At 35.7% G+C, this 24,360-nt stretch overlaps 1 protein-coding gene across 18 annotated transcripts in view; it reads right to left on the reverse strand.

The window, feature by feature from the left end:
- The window catches only part of PPFIA2 (PTPRF interacting protein alpha 2), a 286,017-nt gene that overhangs the window by 51,458 nt on the left and 210,199 nt on the right, over window positions 1-24,360 (reverse strand). For 11 of the 18 annotated variants that reach the window (XM_039703927.1, XM_039703924.1, XM_039703926.1 and 8 more), the window contains 7 exons: window positions 14,511-14,732; window positions 13,737-13,883; window positions 11,809-11,943; window positions 3,750-3,836; window positions 3,252-3,335; window positions 2,773-2,904; window positions 1,798-1,860 (listed from right to left, as the gene is read on the reverse strand). In XM_039703927.1, the coding sequence (XP_039559861.1) occupies window positions 1,798-1,860; window positions 2,773-2,904; window positions 3,252-3,335; window positions 3,750-3,836; window positions 11,809-11,943; window positions 13,737-13,883; window positions 14,511-14,732 (870 nt within the window). The remainder of the gene's footprint in view (window positions 1-1,797; window positions 1,861-2,772; window positions 2,905-3,251; window positions 3,336-3,749; window positions 3,837-11,808; window positions 11,944-13,736; window positions 13,884-14,510; window positions 14,733-24,360) is intronic. The other 7 variants (XM_039703940.1, XM_039703941.1, XM_039703930.1 and 4 more) reach the window with 1 other exon arrangement.

Below are 24,360 nucleotides of genomic sequence, written 5' to 3' on the forward strand. Positions count from 1 at the left end.
TAGCACCCTGCTGTTTCACCACTGCCTGGACATGTTGGAAGGAGAAGTTTGTTCTTGAAACTTATCTTTTTCCTACCATAAAGCCAGGCACAGTTCGTTGTGTGATTCATCACTTGCCCTATAGAGACCAAGATTAACAGTTATACTCAATGATCTCTGAGATTATCTTTTCCACCATACATGATTTTATGACACTATGGGATTGCATACTGGCCTTTCAATTTACTGACAGACCCAGACTCAGAGAGAAAAGAATTTCAGATTACTTGAACTGCACCTATATGTCTTGATCTTGTTGAGTTGATGTGACTTTAGTAGGAGGTGCTGCTTGCAAAAAATTCCAATTGACCCAAAATTGGATTTTTGGAAGTAACTAAAAAAACCCCACTATTTACAGCTACAACTAGGGAAAACAGCACTGTTCCCAAATTCTAAAAATTGATATCTACTAATAAAGTGAAAGAATTTTAAAACAAATTAAGAACAAGCATAGGATGAAGATATAACACTGTTCTTCCCAGTTTAAAATGTTCTGTATAGCAAGAGGCTAGGAAGGATAAGGATCTTCTTTAGCTCTAAGTCTATATCTTCTATATCTATCTATATCTATAATGTATCTATAAATAATACTATCTATGAATAATATCAGTTTCAGTGAGTATTATTACTGAATTATTGATATATATGATTACTCAAATGGTATTAGAGTATTTTTAAAATATTTCTTGATTGAACAGGACTACTGAGATGACTGATACTATACTGGTAACACTTGCCAGTTACTTAGAGATTAGTAGCATCATTAGTATATGATGCTATGTCCACCTATCTGAAATTGCTTCATTAGTTTCTTCATCAAAATGGAACAAATAATCCCTTCAAAAGGGAACACTTAGAAGCTCTGGGGTCAGACAGGACAAGGGCTTTAAAATGAAAGAGGATAGGTTTAGATATCAGGAAGAGTTTCTTTATGATGAGGGTGGTGGGGCACTGAAACAGGCTTTCCATTTGGGTTCTTTAATCTTGCTGCCTTTCTTTACAGGTTACCTAAATGCAGATGAAAGTAAAAAAAAATTTAAACAGATACCTCTTTTGTTATTTTTCTCAAAGGTCTTGATTTTTGATGCCATATAATATATTTATATTAGTAGAGAATGGAGCTATATTTTTAAAATTTGGTACAATTGCTTCTACAGGATTTAATACATTGCAAAACCACTTCTGTGAATCTGAATGCAAATACATTTGTGCATTCTACTGCACTCAAGGCAGGAATAACTTCAAAACAAAACCCTGTATCTGGAATTGGAAAAAAATATTTATAATCAATGTGACTGATTCATTAAATAGCATTAGGGGTTAATTTGTAAAGAATGAAGAAAGGTCTGTTTCAGCTATATTTAGTATAATGCCACTGCACTTGTTAAGAAGAATTGAATAAAATCCAAAAATTACATTCTTCACTATGAAGGTGCAACTAGTTATGCATACATCTCTGTTAAATAAGACTTTTTCAGAATTAAAACTGATAGAATAAAAACACTAGAGCCAGTAAAATCAACATGAATTTTGGTATTGACTTCCTGAGGCTAGGTTATCAACCATGAACTTAGCTCAGAACAACTGTCAGAGACCTTCTAAGGCTATTTATTGCATCTAGGTTATTAAAGGAATCCTCATTTATGTCAGTAAGACTTTTCATGATAGCGGGATAATTAATATTCCATATACATATTTCCAAATAACAATTCTATATATTTTGATAAAACCACATAAAATCACAGCATTTTGCAGTACCTTATCATGTAAGGACTCTTCCAGATTTTTCCTGAAACTTTCAGATTCTTGAATCAAAACATTCTACAAATAAAAATAAGAGAAAAAATAAGCAAGAAAGAAATTAGAGATATGTTTATGTATAAGATATCACTATGTACATGTACAAGTTCACAAAGTTCATATATGTTGGACTTCAAAATGGTTCAGTTCAATTATATACTAAATTTTAAATGCTGCAAAAATTGAAACATGTAAGAACAGGTGTCTTCTAGATCAGAAAAAACTGCATCTTGGTTCAACTGAGCAAGTGCCTCATCCTTACAGAACCAATTCCCCAACAACTTCTTTTGGCAAGCCTATTTTGCTCCATACCACATTTTGTTTCAATGATATAAACCAGAAGTACACCGTCTGAGAAATTCTGAAATACCCTTCTGAAAAACACCAAAAGATTCCTCTCACACCATACAGAAGGTGAATAAGTAGAAGAGGGAGGGATTAAAGAGGGCAAATACAAAGGTCAGTAGCTTTGAATTTTGAAGGACCACATTATCTCACGTAATGGAAAACCTATAAATAACATTCCCTATCCACCTCCTTCGGTGGTGACAGCATTTTACTCTTCCCAGAGGAAGTGAGGTGACATCAGCATGTTAAAACACTGAAATGATGGCACATCTAAAATGGCCATTTCTCTGTTCTCATCCACTTTCTCTCACTGCCACATGCAGCCTGTCACACACTGGTCTTTCCCAAGCTCTTCATCAGCCTCTTGGCTGATAAACACGTGACTCAAAATATTCAGCATTTTTGCAGCTCTTCTGCAAAAATACTTGAGCCCACTCTTAAATTAAGAGTTGAATGTATAAGCTGGACCACATTTGTGGTAATATTTGTTAATACAAAATCAGCATGATGCCTCAATCCTGATAAAAGTAGAACATATGGGAAATCTTTATTAAGATAAACTTTATAATGCTGTTTGTACTGTACCTTTTCTTCAAGTGCTGCCATTCTCTCTTTTAAGTGTAGTTGCAGACGCTCATTGGATTCTGTCAAAAGTCTGTCTACAGTATCTGATAATCTTTTGTTGTGCTCCTCATTCATTTTTTCTCTTTGTCTTGCCTTTAACGTAGAATAGATGAGACGGATTGGTAGGGTCCAAAATTAACCAGTACAGATATGTATAATTACAAAAAAAAAGGTAACTGTAACCCTCTAAAAGAATTTCATAGGAAATGTAATTACAGTTACTGATTAATGCACATCCATTTTTGTAACAACAGAATGTTTTCAACTCTGCAACTGGATGTAAATTAATATATTAAGATGGTGAAGTAAAGTAGGAAGATGCTGCCATCAGTGCTACATACAGAACATTTACAATTAGGCAGTTTTGGGTGCTGGAGTACATAATGTAGCACTATACTGGCGAATGAAAAGTGCACAGAAGCTGGTTGCAATACACATACTCTTTGAAGTTCCTGATTCTTCTCTTCAAGTTGAGCTTCTAAGTGTCGCATACGTTCCTCAATGTTTCCATGCCTTTCTTCTGCCTATAAAAAAATAGAAAGACTCTTTCTGTAATTTAGGTGTCTTTGGAAGTTTTTATTTCAGTTAAGTTTAAACAAAACATAAAGCAAGCTACTACTAACTGCAAACTTAGTTTTCCAAAAATAAACTTTATTTAAACAGGCAGCTGAACAGCATTGCTTGAAATGTGTCAGCTACAAAGGCCTGTTACATCCAAGCATCAGCAAAACATTGGAGTTATTTATGAGCAATGAAATCAGCCAAATGTAACATGCAGACTGTGCATGGTTTGAACACAAACCTGCCATCGTAAAATTGTAAGCTCCTGAAGCACTGAACTGCACGATGGTTGATTATCAATTAAAAAAAATTTTAAAAATGAAAACAAATCAGATGGATTCTATTCAGCAATAGAAAGTAAAGTCCAGTAGGACTACCTTCCTACGTATGGAGATCATTTCTTGTAGTTTAGCTTCCATAACATATTGATAATCATCAGATGAGGTAGAAGAGGTTGGATCAGACTAACAAGTCAAGGAAAAGGAGAGGGACAAAATTGAAAAATCAGAACTAAAGACACTGACACTGAACAGAACACAGCACAGAATGCTTAAAAGAAAAGTGTGACTGAAAATTTAATACTTTTAACTGACAGATTTTTACATGGAATAAACTACACTGATACTTGGTGAAAAAGATGCAGTTGATGTGGAGAAACTGAAAATAATGGAATGCTAAAGAAGCTATCAACCTACACATGGAAGTACAAGGTTAGTGATGGCTGGCTGATGACACATGACTACAGAGTGGATTCAAAGCGATACTATCTAATCTAATGTTGTTTCTCTCTTTTTTTTTTTCCTTAAATTTTGGTAAACTGAACACCAGAACCAGACTCTCAGAGGCCAACATCAGAAATTCCTGTATAATTCTTCTACCATTCTCTAGGAATGATTACAATGCATAAATACTACGTAATGGATTGGTCAGTTACACCACTATGCAATGTCATGGTACATTCCCTAATTTCTAGAAAACAGAAAGAATGCCAAAAGAGACAAGGTTCAAGCTTTCATATGCCATTTTAGAATCCTCTATATAAGGCCTTTCATCCAAATAAGCAATATAGTTTTCATCCCTTTGAAAACATCCACCCTGGTGGATCTCTTTGGAAGATCAAGGTAATAAGATAAAAGAAGAACCTATAAATATAAATTAATTAATAATAATGAAAAGTTATTATTGAGTATAGAAATGATAATCCAACCAAAGATTCATTACTATTTCTGACAGAAGCTGGCCATAATTAGGTCATCTGTGGCAGAACATGAATATTCATGTTATTGTCATATCAAACAAGTCTATGTTATTATTCAAAAACAAAAAAGCCCTTTTGAAAAAGGGCAATGCTATATTAGTTTTGTTGCTATGGAAACAGAAATGTGCATAAGGCATACAGAGTGCTACAGATGACTGAGTTGTGAGCTCGCGCCTGTCAAATGCTATTTCACTGTCAGATTCACCCTCTCTCAAAAAGAGATCTGAACTCCATCTTTAGATGAGCAAACTTGAATATGCACAAGATACACTAATTTTACAGCTGTATTTTTGTGAGACTTTTTCATATGCTTATACACTAATGATTTATCAGATTAATTAGGAAGAGGTATCAAAGTAATGCCAGATGTTCATAATAACTTAAAATTACCCATGACTTAAATGCAGTAGTATCATCAGTACCAAAAGTTCATATAGAAAACAATCCTGTGATCTAGTAACTTATAAACATATACTGCAGCTTTTGATATGAAAACATACACATAAGAAAATTCTGCTTTGTATAAATAGAAGAATATTGCTTAACCTTGAAGAACACTAGTATTATTTTCATAGTATATTCATAAAACTCAGATTCTTGCAAAATTTAAGGGAAAGTCTTTGCAATTAAACTAATTTAGAAGTGTAGTTCTTGTTTCTGATAAGGAAGCAGGCATATTGTGATGTACTTGAATTTATTTATTAGCTGAAACTATTTTTTCTGTTTATTACAATTTAGACCAGCAACAATACTTCTATGGTCTTCTTTAACTTATCTCTCTGTTTTGCTTATTAGTTGGTTTCAGCACACCAGTGCTAATGCACTCCTCCCTCTCCCAGCTGGGTAATTAGAAAGATAGGGTTGAAGAAGTTAAGTCTCTGTGATTGCAGAACAGATGTCTTTCAACAGAGTGACCAAGTTTTATCCTGCTCTGTAGAGAATAGAATTTTACCCTTTTTGAGTCCTGGCTGCAGCATTGGTTCAGGGCCACCACTTAATGCATTTCCAAGGGTCATGAGATGACTTGAAATCACCAAAGCTCTGAGAAGACTTAAGTAATTCTAAATGTTGTTTGAAGACATTTTCATAGAGGAAGATATAGAACCCACTGGGGGCACCTTCTTACAAAATTAAACTCCTTATATACTCTATTTGCTGACAGTGAAACATAAAAGCAAGTTACTTAAACTTTTTTTTGAACTAAAATGCACATTTTTCAGTCCAAACCATGCCATAATAGCTTATCTGTCTAGCAGATATTTTCAATGCAGAAAATAATTGTGATATTAGGTCTAACATTTTTTTGGGAAAAAGAGAAGGAATAAAATTATTAGAATTATGTATGTTATCTGAATTCTTATATAAACAACATTCTTGAAAGAACATGATGTTCCCTTAAGATTCTTATAGCTACCTATTATTTAATACTTTTTGCTACTTTAATAATTCAGCAAGGTATATGCTATCTTTATATCTCTTTGGTAGAATAGAGAACTTGAAAATTAATTAAAATTCAATATGCCTTAGAATCAAAACAAATGCCATTATTCTAAAGACTGAAAATATATTAGAATATTTATTTGTTTCCTTTATGTACCATTTGTTCTGAAAGTGTTATTCTGTATTACTCTAAAAGGACCAAATTATTTTTTAGACAAAATATTCAATAATTAGGCTCAAGTGCTTGTCTGGCAGAAAGCAAGCACAGGTGCACAGACTTAGTACCTACTCTGGGCTCCAAAGCTGCTTAGGGACTTTAACCACTGGTTATTTCATGCCAACTGCAGGCACAGCCCCCTGCAGCACAGATGGGAATCTAAAGGGCAGAAACACAAGTACATACTCCCATTTTTGACTCGCAGAAACCCACCTGCAGAGACCTCCAGTAACCAGTGTCCCCAGCTGGAACACACTTCCAAAATGAGGGTTTCAACACCTCCCATCACCCTTTACATTGAAGAAGGCCCCCAACCAGGTCTCAAAGAGACCCCTCCAAACACAAAATCTCCTGTAGCAAGTCAGCTAAGGGATTTGCAAATCCTTCCCTAAGGACTTCCCCAGGCCACACACTTAGGATTGGTATATCTGTGGTAGTTACACTTTTTTGTTGCTCATTTGTCTTAGTCAGACTCAGAGATTATAAAGAATAAGCTCTTTGAGAGACTTGGCAGCCTATAAAATACTGGATGTGTCCATCTCTTTGTAGTTTGAGGCACAAGGCAGAGACTGAGACACCAGAGCTTGTCGTGATCTCACAGCAGAATCTTAGGCACGCATGAGACAGCACAGACAACTGTGGACTCTGAGATTCCTAAAGAAAAGCTGGATTTCTTCCAACTAGTTGTACTAGGAATTAATTGAGTTTAAAACTGTAAAGAAGAAATTACATGACTACTTGCTTGGCAGGCCTTACCCTACATTCTTTCTTCAATGTAAGACTTGTATGCCTGTTTGCTCCTACTATGTACAGAAGGATTAATAAGACACATTGTGTGATATTAAGCAACTAGCATGTAAAGCATTTAGCCAGAACACTCAGTTAAATATAGATTTGGGAGATCACGCATCTTAAACCGGATTAAAAATATATGGACAAAAGCTAATGATGTCTGACCCCTAGGAGAAACCAGCATGAGTCTTAATGTTCACTTTGCACTCTCTAGGCCACGGAATAGCCAGCACAAGGTAGTAACAGCCAGGAAAACTCAGCACTGAGGGAATACCAAAGCAGCTTGTGTGATCTCTAGCCCTGTTAAAACTCTGCCGGTGCTCCTGCTGCTAATGTGCCTACAAAAAAGATGTTGCTTTCACATCATCTGTTACTGATGGCACTGCACATTTTCTAGGTCTTTGTATCTTAGTTGAAAAGAAAGAAATACAAATTCAGATGCAGAAATCACTTGTATAATATAGGTGCTAGATTTTTTTTTTGTGCTGAAATCTAAACTTTTCGAATGGTACAATCAATTTCCCCAGTTTTGAGACATTGACTTTCTTAACACCAGCACTCTCCAGTTTTTCTACTGGCATCCTATGCTTTAGTCTATCCTTGGAATAAGGGCATTATTCACAAAGAAAGAATGCATTATTGAACTGAGCTATGAAACTGAAGGTGAAAATGGTGACAGAGTGGCAACAGCTCACAAAGTTACCAGCGGCTTGCTCACATCTAACCTGTTACCAATGTGACAAAATGAACTGGCTGAGGTGACCCCTTTTTCTAAACCCCAACCTTTCAGTCACTAACTAGTCACACCTTCTTTCTCTTCCTTTGTTTTCCCACTACCTTCTGTACCTCCTAAGTTTAATAAGCAACTCCTTCAATTTAGCTGTGTCAAATTTGCTTCTTTCATTTCTTGCTCCTACCAGGGCAAAATCTCCCAAGAAAAGGGAAGTAAAGTAAGAGGGGTGTTTTGAGAAGACAGAATGTATTGTAAATATGAAATTTTCTTTGTCTTCCCTCCCCTTCAAAGATTTTTTTTTTTTTGCCTGTAAGAGGATTTAAGAACTTCCTTCACCTGTGAACACATCATATGAAAATATGAGACCTTTCTCTTGTTCTCAGAGAGGTTTCTGTATTAACTATATCCACTCCTTGCAGGGGAACTCCTTTCCTCTCTTTGCATCCTTTTCATGGCAGACATGCTCCTTTTACTGGTTTTGCAACTTCTTCCCTGCTTAAAGCAAACCACATCCCCATACTGACACAAAATAAGCATTATGTCCCACTTGCCTCCAAATCTCAAGTCATTTTTTATCACCTTTAAAATTAACTGAAGGTGTTACTATGCTAAATGTAGTTTATTATGATATGGTTTCCTCTTCTCCATCTCAGTGCTTCTCTAGTGCAGCTGAAAAGCGTGGCTGGTATTTCTGCTGACCTGCACACAGGAGTGATGGTGTAAAATGCTGACTGCTGTCTTGTGATCAGAGAAGCGACTTGGTGCCTCTGCTGCACAAACACCCAGGGGGTGAAGGACAACTAGTGGGAGGGAGTGAATGGGAGTAGGTGGATGCTGGCTGGCCCTAATAGACCCTTTCCTTGAACACATGCAAGGAGAAACTGTGTTTGACAGACCAACCATCTGAAGATTCTGGATTCTCCAATGTCTGTCCCTTCTGAGGAAAATAAACATTTTGTGGGATAAAGAAAGGTTAATACAAGAAATAGGTTCTTTCTACTAGGAACTGCCTCTTCTCCAGAGCAAACAAACAGACCAATACTGTGAGAGTGAGTAGAAGGTGGCTCAATGAGTCATGGGAATCTAAATCTTGGGATACATGCTGAGAGCTGTGCTACTTGGCATGACCAGACAGGTACCAGTGTGATGGCCAGGCAGGACAGCACAGGATATGGGATCATGCTGTTCCAGGTTAGTCTGACAGAGGTTGACTAACCCTCCAGTTGCTCACCCAATGGGCAGAACACAGTGAAAACAAAGCCAAAGAAAAGTTCAAATGACTCTGGTAAATTTATGGGTACTTATCCAAGTTCACTGTATAGTCCAAATTTTTGGAAGTTCACTCCTTATGAACTAGTTTGGGCATGGAAAAGTAGCAGAAAGACATATCACTAGCTTATATACGTTAAAAAAAGGAAGACCAACTAATTTTAAAAACTGACATGATAGAAGGATGGCAATTTATAGCCTTCATTTGCAGAATTCCAACCCAGATTTATTATGAACAAGAATTTTAAAAAAATTGAATGCAGAACTGCAACATGCAACTTTTAAATCTATGGGGGTTGGGGTGGAGGTGGGGAATAGTCACAGACAAATCCAGAACATATTTTTTCTGGTTTATCTCTACATGTAAATAATTTGTCTTATATTTTACCCACAGTGTAGCAGCTAACCCACATTACTTTACTTTAAAATACATGTAAAGCATGTTTGGCTTAACTCACCTCTTCCATATGATTGTAACCCCATTAATCTGAGAGAAGCCACTTTCACTGAGATAGTACTAAAGGAAGGAGAATCAGTTTTGACTTTTTTTTTTTTTAAAGTGCAGAAACAGTAGATGATTTGGTGGCTCCTCTTTTTTTGGTACACATAGACACTGCAGTGTTTACACAGCTCAGGTAGACAGGCTTCAGGGGTTCTGCAGCCAGATAATTTGAGTCCTCCAGACAGCGTGTATGTTGGCATAAAGTCCAACCAAGGCAAAATTAATTAAGCATTATTCAGCCCCTCAGGCAGGACTTGAAGCTGTCAGTGAATAGCTGATCACATGTAAGAGCATGCCAGCTAGCTAACTTAAAACTAAAGTAAGCTGCAATGATTACAGCACCCTTGGTTCAGAGCCTCATTTATGTGATCCATGAAAAGTAATGGACTTTAAATTTCAGAACTCTCAAAGCAGCACTTTAATAAGCTCTGCAGTTTGCAAAGAAATTGTATACAAGACACAGAGGCCACAGGCCTATTTAGCCTATTGGCTAAATTATGACATTCTTCTTCATGTCATATATTCCAAGGCAGCACAATTTTAAGTGAAATACATGTCTTCAGTTTTTTATGTAATCACTGAGAAATGATCAGAATCAGCATTACAATCTGTTTCTCAGAGTTTCCTGCTTGGCAAAACTTTGATCAAGCACATCAAAGTGAAATGGGGTGGAGTATCAGCTCTGTTGACAGCTCTCTAACCACATCCCATGAAATAATGTAGGAAGACAAACGGAGATGTATATTGCAGCTTTATGGTCACAATAACAACAGTATCTCATGGAAGTCCCTGAGTGTTCTGCATGGTTGAAATGGGATTTCTTCTTACAATTTTTGTCATTAATATATGTTCAAGGAAAAATGCAGTTGCAGGAAAAGACATGCTTGAGACTGCCAAATACTTACTGGTGGCTAATTGCTGGAGAACTTATTCAGGAAAAATCCTCTTAAAATAGAAAACAGTATTTTTAAGCTACTGAGGGCATTAGAATATATGATTATTTGCTGAATCAGAAACAATTGGAAGAAAAAAAGTTAAAATGCCAAGGGATTGCTTTTCTGTGCACCTGAGTTTTTATTAAAATCCAATGAAATTTATTTGGTATTTCACGTAGTTCTTTCTGCTGATTCTTCTTGCCTTCCTCCCCCCACCACCTCCCCCAATTTTCAGTCTTTCTTTCAGATTGACACCAATTCATACAAACCTAAAGTGACAGCACAAACCTTGATTACTGAAAGCCTTCCTTTCTTTGTTTCTTCTGCTTAACTAAATTACTTAAAAATCAGATTTTATTAATGAGCTGCTCAGCATTTAAGGCTTCACTAAATATGGAAAACATAGGACCTACAAAAAGTCCATCAAATTTAAAAACAGCTCAGCACATAAATAGAAGCATTCCTCGGCAATAGAGAAAGGAAAGCTTAGATAAATCAGAATTATATATAATACAGTGTCTTAAATGCATTTTTCTTTGTCTGATTTTAAGAGACAAAGCAAAAACCACATTATATGTCTTTATGATGCTGAAAATACTTGAGCTATAGTATTAACTACATGCACACCTGAAAGCATTACAGGCCAAATACAAGAAGTACACTACGGAAAATTTATCTTCTTTTTTCTCTGTAGGATAGCAGCCATATAACAAATTTATCAGAAAAAAAAATTGAAATCCACTCAGTTTCACATTTTTCTTTGCAGCTATATGATACAAAGAATCATTCAAAGCAAACCTTGTAAGCATGTACTGAAAGCTGTCTTCATTTGTGTTGCACAAATGATCCCACCTGCCACCAGGATTTGATTTTATAGCACTTACTGCAATAAAACTAGGTGTTGTTTATATACATGGTATATGAAAACATCCAGAAGAACTAAGTACCTGTAGGAAAGGGACTTCCCTCACTGCCTACCCTTAAATTAGAAACTCCAACACAGTAAAATGAGTCCTCCGAGAGTAAGTGATGCTCATTTGTATTGGAAATACATGACTCCCTTGTAAGTATAGCCTAGGCTAACTTACAGATAACTACTTTTCCTGGCATCAAAATGCTAAGAACTACAAACATATCATTGAAACCATTCCCGTTCACATACTTATCAAGAAACATTTTCTTCTTTCAAACTGGCTCAATGTTACCTTTATTTTGTCCTTGAGGTGAGGAATCAGGCTGCAAATCAGTGTTAAACAATGGGGCTTCTGAAGTGAGCCTATTTCTCAGTACCTTAGTCAAAGCTGCAATTCTCTGAGCCAGTTCAGCCTCCACTTCAGGTAAGGTTTCAGCTTTCCTCATTGTCTGCTGCAGCTTCTGCTCAGCCAGCTCGAGACGCTCTTGCAGCTGTCTGTTCTTGTCTTCCAACTGAAAGCCAAAGATAAACAAGTATGAAAAATAAAAATCAATATTAATGATTTCCTTTCCCTTTCTAAAGTATCAGTGAAATGATAGCAAAACTCACTAATAGGCAAGACAACTCTTAGTGTGGGAGACGTTACTGGAGAGGTATTACTCAAGCATGGAACAATGTAGGCTGCCAGTCTTACTACTGATTTGAGGCTCAAGGATCTCACAAAGGTGAATAAAAGGACTTGTAAGATGGCATTAATTAAGATGGAAAAGCTCCACTGATGGATGTGGTATTTATCTGAGCAAAATAATAGTGCTGCTGCCAGTAAAATGAGAATTTTCTAAATGGGAGTACAGTCCATCTTCCAGAAAAATTTACATATGAGGTAAAATGGGAAAGAAGTACAATTCTGAAAGGATAGAATTCCCTGAATAAATTGCCAAACATAATTTTCTGAATGAATGGCAATCATATATTACGAAAAGTTAAAACTGACATTTCATTAATTACAATTAAATCTCATTTTATAGAGGTGAAATGGAGTGAGCTGTGATAACTATTAGAAATAGGAGGACTTTTTATAACTGCAGCATCTTCTGGCCTACTGAGATGCAGCACACAATTAAGATTTTTCTATGGTTGCTTCTTTCTTGTTCAATCCAAGTAGTTACAAGACAAAATGAAAAAGGAGTGTGATTGTAGATTCTTTTCTAATCCTTCAAAAAGCATGAGAAGCTAGGCTTTTCTCATCTCAATGCTGCAAATCAACTTTAAGTCTGACCATATATACTCTAAGCCTAGTTGCTTCAATTCCTGCTTTGAGTAGGCAGAACTCTGCAGCACAGCATGACTTACATTGGCAACAATAAGAACTCAGATACAAGTACCTTACTTTTTCCATCGTTGGGTGGTTTTTTCCCTGACAATTGAAGATACTGCTTAAAATAGTCTAAGGAAGCTGGCAAAAGCTGGAGAGTTTGAGTTCTGAAGGTTTAGTTTCCCTGAAGAAGTATCAAATACATATATACAAACACAGATACAGGGAGATGTGTGCTTGTGTGTGCAAATATATCTGCATACAGATATAGAAGCAGAGATTATCACATCACACAGGCTAATTTCCCATCTAACACTTTAAATTATTTAAAGACATGTTAGGAAAAAAAAGTCTGATACTGAGGCTGGGTTTGAATGATACAGTATGATTTATATTCACTTCATGTTTGCTTTCAGATTATATCATATTTTTCAATTACAATCCAGTGTTCTATGTTCAGTTTACATTCCAGATTTGGAATCACCATGGAAACAAAGTACCATGAGAGAAAGCTGCACAGTCATGTCATAAACTTTCTTAAAACATATTCACAGATAATTTAGCTTTTAAAAATTGTATTTGCACTCTACTCATCTGTAAAATCGTTAGAATATATTGTATGCAAATTCTGATCTTTTCTTGCGAAAGGAATTTTTTCAGCTTAAGCATTTTTTAGAAAATAAAATTCCAAAATTGTCACATAAGAAGCAAAGATATTCCACTACTTAGGGAATAAGACTGTGTGCACTTATGCAAGACTATCAGAAAACACAGTTATTTTCCAACACTGAATGTACACATTGAAATTATTGTTCACAGCTGTAGTAGATGATATGAAATTTAGAGATGCTGAACAATTTAGGATTTTTTAGATTAACCGATCTTTTGATTAAAACTGAACAGATTAACCTAACAGAAACCTCTTGTAGGAAATTGTCATCAATTTTCATTGTGCATGAAGAAAACAGCAGGCTGATGGAGGTGCAGCACCTGGCGCAGGATGGCTTCCTTGTTGGCCAGTTCGTTTTCTAGCTTATCGTTCATGTCGTGTATGGAGGTGGATTCTCTCTGAGCACTGAGGTAGCGCTTCTCCAGCGTAGTTATTCTTTCTTCCATATCTTCCTTTTGTGCCATTGCCTAATGAGACAGAAAAACCCCCACCAGGAACCATGCCATTAAAATGGTACATAATTTTACACCAGTTTAATTTTCCTGCTAGTAGTAGGCAGGATTGTAAGGCATGCTCAGTAGTGTATCTTCAGTTTTAAAGAGACTTGTTTGGGATTTCTTGTAGCTGTGATACAGAACCACAGGATTAGCTAGGTTGGAAAAGACCTTTGAGATCATCAGGTCCAACCTATGCCACAACTGCACCTTGTCAATTAAACCATGGCACTGATACTATACCCAGTCTTTCCTTGAAACCCAGTGTAACAGGAAGATAACTAATGCATACTAAAATAGATTCTAGAAGCCAACCATCCATGCATAGTGAGAATATCAGCCTAAGAGATGATATACTGAGAGGCCCCACAAATTTAAGAGGAGGAAAGAGATGGAAAATTAAATTTTACTTTCATTTATTGAGACCAAAGAATAAATTTCTAGTACTATTTCTTAAATTAAATTTTCTCTCTCCTATGTTTAAGGGCTTTCATCAGTACTCAGTTTTGCTGCTCATATACGTTGGCCTCTATCAGTTGGCAGTGGATATCACAGGACTGACAATCAAGAAATATGAGGTGAACATGGTGAATTCCTTACCTCTCTAATGTCTCTCTGATATTTACTGTTCATTTCCTCTGTTTTAATGAGCTCCTTTCTTGTAGTCTCTGCTTCCTGCTCTACCTCTCCAACCCGAGAAGAGAGTGCAGCCAAACGCTCCTTCATCTGTGCCATTTCATAGTTTTGCTTTTCCAACAGCTCCTGAAGTTCCACAACTTGACTGGCTTCATCGTTTGAGTCTATTGAGCCATTGGACAGGCGCTGTTAAGGGAGAAGTGACATTGATTAATTATCTTTTAACGTGGGCTCTAGCCAAAGAATTTCTAAAGCAAAGATTATTTTAAAAATTACCAAAGTAACTAGGAAGGAAAAAAACATTTTCACAGTAGATAAGGTAGGTAGAGTTTTGAAAAAATAGCAGAAGAATAATTAATATCATTGGATTCCAGAATGTAGCATCACAGAGAGATGTAAGAGTACTGAGAGCAGAATACTACACATAAAAAAGTTTAGTTTGGCATTTTGACTATTTGAGTACAGATTACAACAATACTTCTAAAAACCACCAAATTGCCTTCATTGGTCTTAACTAACACAGTATTTTGATTTAAATAAAGTTCATGTCATTTCCAAAATATACCATGGTGAAGATGGGAAACAACATTAATAACTCACAAATTCAGTGTACCAGAAAGTGCTTTCAATCTGGACAACATACTGGTGAAATTCACATTAGAAACAAGTTCTGCTGAAGTAATTATGTGCTGCTAAAAGCCTTGGTGTGAATATAGTTATAAAGAAAAAAAAATCAAGATTCGTAACACATGCTGCATTTGGGATATTATCTCAGCAATATGATTTATATTGCAAAGAAATTATTACAGGATAGAAGTGCATTCACCAGCAGGACTTGCTGGTATTGCCTCATTACAACAGATATTCAAATTAACTTTTCCAGCATAGGCTAAGCCTATGGTTTCCTATAAATTTAATACTCTCATGTGAAAAAAAAAACCCAGGCATAAAGGCACAACAAAAATCAGCAATATTTGATTTGATCTGCAACATGAAAAAATAAAACCAAAGTGCCTAACCTGTCATTAACTTTCTTGATGATGTACAATTTTATCAGCAAAACTTATATTATGAAGCACAGGAGCAAAGTATGCTATAATTTTAGACATCATACAGAACTATTGTTCCTAAACAGGTGTTAGGTACTTATTGTTCTTCAGGTGATACTGTGTATTGGAATGTAAATATGAAAAATTCCTAGCGGGGTCTGAGGGGAAACCAGCTTTCATTAGAACTTTGTATTATTATTGTCAAAATACATTTATATAGAAATCATCTAGCACATACTAGGAACATTATTTAATAGCTTTAACTGCATTCTTTTCTCAATCAGCCACAAAATGAATCCAGATCAAGATCACCTGCCCCACTGTTCATCACAGAATAAATTTACTTTAAAAATTCACTACATCAAGTAACTCAGTTCCAAGTTGTACTTATACTAACTAATTATGTTTTAGATATTTTATGTTAGCTTCTGAGCCATCTTTGATCTACTTTCAGGACACTATGGTAAGATGACCATAGCAAATTAAAAACTTACTTACACTTTGTTTAGTATTTGATAGTGTTCAATTATTCTGCTTGAATTAAAATGCTATTAATATGCAGCAGTCACAAAGTAAATATTACTCAAATATTCAAACAGGATAAGACAGCCAAACCATCATACTTTGAAAATTTAAGATAAAGTTTTTATCTATGACAATTATAATCTGTTTTACAGTTATAATCTCATACAGCAATTTTAGCAGTTTTCACAGGATAACAAATCTTATTTTGCATGGAATTGCCCTAGAGCTCTGTGAAGAGCAGTCCAGGAATGCTGCAAAGTTATAATAAGCCAAATACCAAATCTCAAATGCAATAAATGGCATGTATTCATCTACCTTATGTGACATATACCCTGGTTTCATAATTATGAAATGGCAACCTGTGGTATCTGGGGGTATGTTCACTACAAGAGAAGTTTTCTCTTTTCATTAATGAAGCATTTTTTCCCTAAGATATAAATTAAACTAAACCACATATAAATTAAATCTGAAAAGCAATATTTTTCCTACTAACTTAGTATCTATTATTTCTGGAAGACAAGTGATACTGCAGTTAGAATTTGTCTCTAACCACTAAGCCAGTGCTGTGATTGACAATTATCTATGCAGGTATTTTTATCTATGCACATTAACTTCCCTCGTAGTTCTTTGATGAACTCTTTTCACAAGTGATTTCATTCTAATAATCATTCAGCTTTGTTTTAAATTTTTCCTGTATTCATATACAGAGCGGGTTGGTATTTTAAATTTACAACTTACTACAAACATCAACATTTTAGTTTTCCTTAGTAAGATCAGGAAAAAAGCTTTCAGTAAAGACACAAATAAAAATTTAAAAACTCAGTTTAAAATCTGGTATATTTTGAATTTTGAAGCATACTTTAAAAGTTTACCAAGGAATTTTAACTGACATTTTGTCACTTTTATGCCTTGTTATTATTTTATGGCATATCCTTTATATGGGTACATCACATATAGCAACCACTTTGAAGGACCACAGGTAGAAAGTCATTAAGTATTAATTCAAGAAATATCTGATATAACATTCCTCAGTTTTTAAGGAGGGCTTTTACCAACAGTTATGGTAATAATTTCTCTTCTCCCTCCCCCACGAGAACAGCTGGGACAAGAATGTGAAAAAAGCTGTGTCAGCAGAAGCAAAAGGCATTCTGTAGATGGTGATTCAAATTAATTTTCTGAATTAGTGAAAGGAGGAGGAGCCTCCCCTTCTCCAGAGAAATTTTCTATGGAATATGCTGGAAGGACACAACTGCAGCATCTTCTCTATTATCAGTTTTATGAATAACATACATGTTTGATTATTTTTCTTGTTTCTTCTCTGGCTGAATTTTTAAAATCTGGTTGAATTTTTTAGTTTCCTGGTATTCAAGAAGCTTCTTGTTGTTGATGCTGTCCATCAATTACAACACCTTGCCATTAATAAATCAGTTACAAAGTTGTTGCTGTATATTAATTACAATCCTTTGTAAATAAACTATTAGTTGAATCTTGAAAACAATGAAATCAAATAGATCTCTGCTAATTATTACCTGAAGCACTACAGGAAAACTTTTCAGAAAAGCAAACTGAAAAAAAAAGTTTCAAAATAGGCATTCTTAACTATCATATCTATATACTACCCCAAACGGCCAAAAATGAAAGAAATGGTGTCAAATTAGTTGGGGTGGTGGAAAAGAAAGTATTGAAAATAATCAGAAACAACTAGGAAATCTTTAAAGAAGGAATGATAAAGAAAACTTTCTAACTAGTCAAAACATTCTAGCAGAGAAAATAAAAAAATGTACATGGTTCCTAGGTCTCTCTTAGAAGTTAACCATCCAGATGAAGTCTTCAACAAATTTTAGGATGCTGTCTATAAAAAGTGGTCATGAAAAATCTACATATGGACACACTCCTTAAGTTCAATTAGTTCTTATGGAAGAATCTAAGACCAATGGCTACTTTTCCTCGAAAAAAGAAATGCAGCAAACAACTCACATGCTTCAATGCTTTGAGGGCTTTTTGCTAGCTGGTTTACCCAATAGAAATAGTCCATCTGTTTCTGTCACATTTACTTATTGAGACTGCAATGCTGCAGAAGTGGCATCATCACGAAATCCCCCCTCATCTTTTTTGCCTCCTACAGACAAGGCAGGTGCACACAGCTGCAGTGTGTGCTCACCTGCTGCACACACTGTGAGGGGCTCTGGCCTCTGCTCCTGCCCTTGCCACAGGTTTCTCAGCCACATGACAAATCTGGTTGGCATTGGACTGAAAGGCTCAAGAGAAGCTTAAGACATCTTTTCTTGTGCTAGGTAAGAGCAAACAAAGGTTTATGAGCAATGACACCTCTGCCCAGCAATGCAGCACTTGCATCCCTTCTCTCATGGGAAGAATGAGGGAAAGAGCAATAGCAAGAGTATGCCTGTTGTAGGTTTTTGTAAGCTAGGATTTTATTTTTGCTTTTTGTTTCTCTGTTATATTACCATATCACCACACTAGATAAATACCTGATATAGCACAAATAACATGGTTGTTACTATGGGTTTTAAATATACTCTTCCTTCATAAAGAAAGCCTTTACTCTCACTCAAATACAGTTAAACAAGATAAGAGGAGAAACAGAAAGGATTTACTTCGAACACCAAGTAAATCTGATAACAGTGATGGTACTAACTATAACAGGTGACACACTGCAGAGACAAGAATGAGGGGATAATAGGGAATAAACAAGAAATATCTCGAGGGAGAAGTAAAATTTTAATTCTTAAGGTCTGTGGAAATGGAGGAGGAAAGTAAATATTCCCTAACACTGAAAAGAATGAAAAGCAAAATAACATTGCTGGAACATGGTTTTCTTTCAACATCCAAAAAGCACAGCAGTAAGACAACCTGCTGCTCACATAGGAGTGTCACCAAGGAAAACAACAGCAAATTGGAGGATTACAAATGACCATAAATCCCCCCCTATATTGCTGCTTCTCTGTACATGAGATAATAAAAGAAAAAGCAGCTGCAGACTAGGTTACTAGAAAAAAAACAATAACAATGGTAAAAGGAACACCATGTGAAATTGTAAATTTGGTTTGTTAATTGTAAATTACAATTGTAAATTGTAATTTAGGATAATTTGGAATACTGTAGTCTCTGTTAATCTAATTAATACTGCCCTTTCAATTAAACCCTAGCAAAATAACACTGGAGGCAAACTAATTTGAGTTACACATAAGGTAAAATAATTAAAAAAACCCAAAGAAACAGTAGGGACACCAGTTTACAGAAGTTCACAAAAGAAATGGTAAAATTTTCCCGGGTTATTTACCGAAATTCTTTTCCATTTTACTTTGTAGGAAGAACTTACGTTCAATTACATATGTGGTAAAATGTACATGAAAATCTAATTTTTTAAAGGAAATCCCAAAACCAGTAAAAAAGCACCTCCAGGTGATATTTTCTCTCCAGCTGTAAAACAGCTGACACAAAATATTTGGTCTAAATACTATCCACCAGTAATTAATTACATATTTTGTGCTAGACTTCAACCTCAGAGAGTGGTGAGAAGGAAACCAATAACATCTCATGAGGTTATCTCTGAACAGCCTGCAGAGGAGACAGGACTCACTAACATGACGGAACTCCTCATTTGTGCCCCTTAGTTTTGGTAGTACGAGCACAAGTGATTCACAGGATGCCTACGTCCACAAGCAGTTCCATGTCAGAGAACTAAATTAAACTCTGTCTAACCATAAGTTACCTTTGAATAATTCAAAGTAATCTAAAAATTCAGAACTCTGGTCTTTTAGAACTCCTAGAACAGACAAGTATTTTTATGGTGTAAGCACTGGGTTGTGTGGTTGGGGTTTTGTGTGTATGTATTTTCCCTTTTTATTTGTGATTTTGTTTATTTAAACCCTAAAATTGTTTGCCTTTTGTCTACTCTTTACTAGGGCACTCTCTAAATGGTGAATAACACTAATTGACGTTTCTTTTTTTAGAAGAGTATTGGCAAGTTCATGCACCATCAATCCCCATTGCACCATAGTCCTCACATGGAAATTTGGAAAATTTTGTCCCAAATCCCAGGGGAAAAAAATATTTTTTGTTTTTAGCTCTGTAATGATGGAGATGCTCCTTTCAACTTAGACAATCTGGTCATGAAGGCCACATCATCAGGGAAGAGACAGAAATACAGTTTACTTCACAGGTCAAATAAAACTATCTGAATTCTATAGTATAAGAATATCTAAAAGTAAGTAAAATAACCACCAAGATAAATTATACAGATAATTTACATTTATGAAAGCAAGAATAAAAATCAATGCTGCAAGTAATCAGTAATACTTACTGATGCTCTTTGAGATGTAAGAATAAATACGTTAACAGAGGATGCTTTTTACTATAGAGTTCTTCCACCCCATTCCATTCAAATGCCTCATCCAAAATATTCAAAGAAACTGATACTAGCAGAGACACCTTGCTATGCAATAGACCAAACCCAAAGGACAACTAAACAAGCAAAAGGAGCATGACCATCATCCATGTAACCAGCACACAAACCGGAGCATGTAAAGCTATGCCAAAACCAGTAGCATTGAACCTAAGCTGTCACAGTCATTTCTAAGTGGTTGATTGCCTCTGTGTTTGAAAGTTATTCTGCTTCTCTAGGTTGTTTCACTCGTTTTGGTCTGTGTCAGGCAGTAATCTGATCATTAGAGGTCTCCTCTTCAATTACTATGAATTGTCTCCAACCTCTAATTAGCTAGCAATTACAATGTTCTCTCAACTGAAATTTTCCTTCTCTACCCCACTCCTGATGTAAAAATACTTTCTCTAGCACTTTTCTCTCTAAGCATCCTCACTTTCTTGCTCTTTCAAAAGCCACCAAAAGATTCCTAGTTTTGTTACTAATTTAAAGATCTAGAATGTCTGTTTCCTGATCTGCTTTCAGCTCTTATTCATCTTTCTGATGCCGGTGATCATCTGTCCCACTTTAGTCCTTTTGCAAAATGAGGGATGGGAGGGCATTCACTTGATGGGTGGGCATTTTTTCTTTCCTGTTGCTGGTCCCTTCCAAAATGCCTGCCTGTTTCTCTTTCACACCATTAGAAGACTTTCTCAGCTCTCACAGACAGAAATCAAGTTACTGCTCCTTTATTTTAAGGGCTATCTAGCTGTTCCAACCAAACTATACACACAAAATCAATTCTCATTTGCTCTGACTAGCATCTTTTTCTTAGGAGCCTCCCCATTCTACCACTAGAAATTATCTCCTGGCAACCCCTTGCAGTAAATCAGCCAGCAAAGGTCAGTCAGCCTTGCTGACAGCAATGCTGTCAGCTATCACAGTACTTGAAATGTGAAATTCCCCCTTTAAGGCTGTGGTTTAACAGGCTTAATATGTAGTAGCATATAGGGGTTTCTACTAGGTAAAAAGGAAAGGAAACTTGTATGAATGAAAGGCACACTAATTTATATGAAACGATGAAAGAATTGATTTCTTGACAAAGATCTGAGAAGTCTATTGATTTATCATTTAAACTACGCATAAGTAATGCAGCTCTGTATGCTACAGTGCGGGGCATTAAGTATTCAGAGTCATGCAGCCAAACTCAACTATTAAGCAGAACAGTATTTACAAAATACTTGCCTAGACTCTTTCTGAAAGAACACTCCATACTGTCCTTGGATTCATGAAGGCTTCTAATCCCAGCTGCAGCTTTTACCCATGTTTCCTTTCAGCCAATACCCCTCACCTCCCCAGGTGTGCCAAGCCATCAACCTTCATTAAGGACCACTCAGCACATGATTCTTTAATTAGCATTATCATGATTAATACAGAAAGATATTATTTAAAAAACAGAAAGATATCCAAACAAAACTCATTATCTGCTTATCAAATGTATTTTGTATTATTTCTCTAATGTAGAATGTAGAAGCTTTGGGGCAAGAATCAAAGCTCCCAATATTTTTTATACATCAGATTTATACACAGGCCCTTCCTTCACCTCCTTTCTCTTCCATTTCACTACGCTGCCAGTTGAAAGATTTTTTTTATTAATTCATTCAAAACAAAGGAGTGTATGTTTGTTCAGTTTTTTCAGTGAAAACTGAAACTAGAAGTTTTCTGCAGATTTCTATCAATCATACAAAAACATCTGAAAATCCAAAAATAATCAAATCCAAAAACCAGAACAGATTCTGATGATTGTTCTGAAAGACATTTGTTACTTTTATTAATAGTATTTGATTTGCACTCTGAACATTTTAGCCCACTATGTTTGCCTTGGCAAAACACCTTTTACTCCTACAGAATACAATGCCTACAATTTTTTGTCAATGTTTTCATAGATTTTTGCACTCATAATTTACTGATTTAATTTTGAACATTTGATTTAATTATTGTAATATGTCAGTGTTATGAGTAAGAAGAAACATGACTCTTAAATAAGCTAAATGTGACAGCCTGAGGTTTATTACAAAGCAAAATAGAGCCAGCTGTTTAATTCTTGCAAAAAGTAAGTATATAAGGCTCTGAATTTCTCATAAAATGTAGCATCTGGTCTTCATTGCACCAGAAATATCAGGCTCTTTCACCTCTCTTGGTATATGCATCTGTTTCCATTTGTTTCTGGTATTGTTTTGAAAGGGATTACCAATTTCTCTTGGTAAAACTGCCCTTACTATAGGTAGGACCAGTGTGCTCCCAAGGACAAACGCCCTGATTTACAGTTCACTTAAAGAGTTAGCTTTTGTGCCTTCAGCATAATAGAAATCCATGCTGAAGTGGATTTCTCAAGCAGGACACTTTTTGATACATGTATGGCATCTTTGAGGATACAAATAGTCATTTGTCAAGCTAATTAATCTCTGATAAAACTCTATTAACATCAAAAGAATAATTGAAATTATTTTTTTATGTTTGAATTAAAATACCTGGAACCTAATTTAGGAATATTCTCCATTATGAGAGGGAAACAAGCAAAATACAATTACAGCTGAAAGGGATACTGTAATGGTGGACATTTAAGGTGTACAACATCAGAAGACCTCCTTGTTTTCAAAGCAACTTTAATGCTTCCTAATTTGCATATGATAATTTCTGAAAATACTGTTTTGCTGAATAATTAAATCTTCATGGTTCTTGAGGAAGCTGAAATACCAATAGGAAATAATGACCTTATGTGAAAACCAACTCCTTATTCACAGTATATTATTTTTGACTGTTCAGTCCCACCGTTGCAGCACCCCTAGTTGCCTCCCTAGATTTCCAAATGGGTACCATATTCACTGGGAGCTCTCACTTTCCTGGCTTTTGCCTGTGGGGAAATCAGGCAATTGTCCTCAGAGATTAAGTGAAGGATCTGGGTGGCAGCAAGTGGTCACAGGTCTAAGTAGGAGAATATCTGATAACAGAAATGGTTGCATCTTAATTCCCAAAGCAGGTGATCTTTGTCAGGTGTTCTTTGAAACAATTTTTCAAAGTCCTTTAAAGCTCTTCTCTGTGCAAGTTGGTGTCTTTGCAAGTTTCTATATTTTCCAGCTTTTAAGTTTCTCTTTCCTAAATAATAAGGAATTGATGGTGGCCACCAATGTAAACGTAGAAAAGTAGAGAGCAGCTAGTGCAGAGGATGTGAATTAGAGTGCACTGGTTCATCTGGTGTCAATACAGCCTCCTCTTAACTCCCTACCCAGTATGCTTCCATTACCATAAGGGCCAAAAACCTTTATTTCAGCTTAACCCAACCAACCTAAATTGTTTTTATTAGGAAGCACAGATGTTTTCTAGACAAAATATTCTAGAAACATTCAATAAAAATTATGATAATAATATGTTATGTTGGATTTCATTCCTCTCAATAGTGTTTAAAAATGAAGATTTCTTAAAGGAAGGATAGTCTTATTTCTACTTAGTTCTGCTTGTAAGCAGTGGACCCAATGGCTCAAATCAGAACACACAGCTTGCAAAGAAAGTGAAAAATCAGAGATTTTTTTCAACAGTGTAGTTGTATTTAAAAGCACAACTGAGTGGGGTGAACACTGTTTATCAAAATTTCACAGATATGTCTGTAAGATTTTGCAGAAAGGGGAGTGTAGCTGAACAGTATTTGTTCACTGTGTGTTTCTCAACCATATAGATTACTCAAAGGAAAACACACATAAACTGCAAAATGTGTAAAATTAAGGCCTGCACTGTGAGTGCACCATTGTAAATTGGATTGACTATAAAATAAATAATGATGACAGCTATTTTTTCTAAGTAT

The sequence above is a fragment of the Passer montanus genome, unplaced genomic scaffold (assembly GCF_014805655.1).
Source record: "Passer montanus isolate IOZ18808 unplaced genomic scaffold, ASM1480565v1 scaffold17, whole genome shotgun sequence".
Lineage (NCBI taxonomy): Eukaryota > Metazoa > Chordata > Aves > Passeriformes > Passeridae > Passer > Passer montanus.